Source organism: Penaeus monodon, chromosome 24 (genome assembly GCF_015228065.2).
Source record: "Penaeus monodon isolate SGIC_2016 chromosome 24, NSTDA_Pmon_1, whole genome shotgun sequence".
Classification (NCBI taxonomy): domain Eukaryota; kingdom Metazoa; phylum Arthropoda; class Malacostraca; order Decapoda; family Penaeidae; genus Penaeus; species Penaeus monodon.
Genome location: NC_051409.1, coordinates 11,730,031 through 11,730,590, shown reverse-complemented (window position 1 = coordinate 11,730,590; position 560 = coordinate 11,730,031). Strand labels below are relative to the sequence as shown.

At 28.9% G+C, this 560-nt stretch overlaps 1 protein-coding gene across 1 annotated transcript in view; it reads right to left on the bottom strand.

Annotated features, from left to right (window-relative positions):
• Window positions 1-560, bottom strand: part of LOC119588855 (1-phosphatidylinositol 4,5-bisphosphate phosphodiesterase-like) — a gene marked incomplete in the record, with an annotated part of 69,524 nt that overhangs the window by 21,204 nt on the left and 47,760 nt on the right. Inside the window, 1 exon segment of the mRNA XM_037937493.1 lies at window positions 208-388. Within this exon segment, the coding sequence (XP_037793421.1) occupies window positions 208-388 (181 nt within the window).

Sequence of the window (560 nt, the reverse complement as noted above, 5' to 3'; positions counted from 1 at the left end):
TGCTGGATTAAGCTAAGCCTGCAGCATACTTTTTAGGCCTTAGAAATAAGTATGTTGAATATTAGAATATATTACTTACTTGCTTACTAAATTGTTTTAATCTGCTATACAACTTCTAAATATTTTTTAAAATTTTTCAAACACTACTGTAATAATACTACTTCCCTGTAGGTATCAATTTCAAACATATAATACAACAAAAATTACTTGTTTAAGTTTGTTGCTGATACTAGGAATATTTGTATCATGCTGAAATTCTTGTTCATGACCCATTGTGTTCTTTGACTCATTTTTAATCCTATTAAGTCTTGAAAATAAGTATTCTATACTGCATGCATAATCAAGAGTGGCAAATAGGTTTTTGCTGTTTTGTACAATATTCATCAGTCTAGATGGACAGATGCTGAAATAACTTGATAAAGATTTATATTAATGAAATTATTTATTAGACTTACGTTGTCAATGATGTTGATAACAATTAAGCATGCAGCTTGCAGTTTCATATGATCAGTATTGTCAAATCATGAGATGCCAATTGTATCAGATAGGCTGAAAGCATT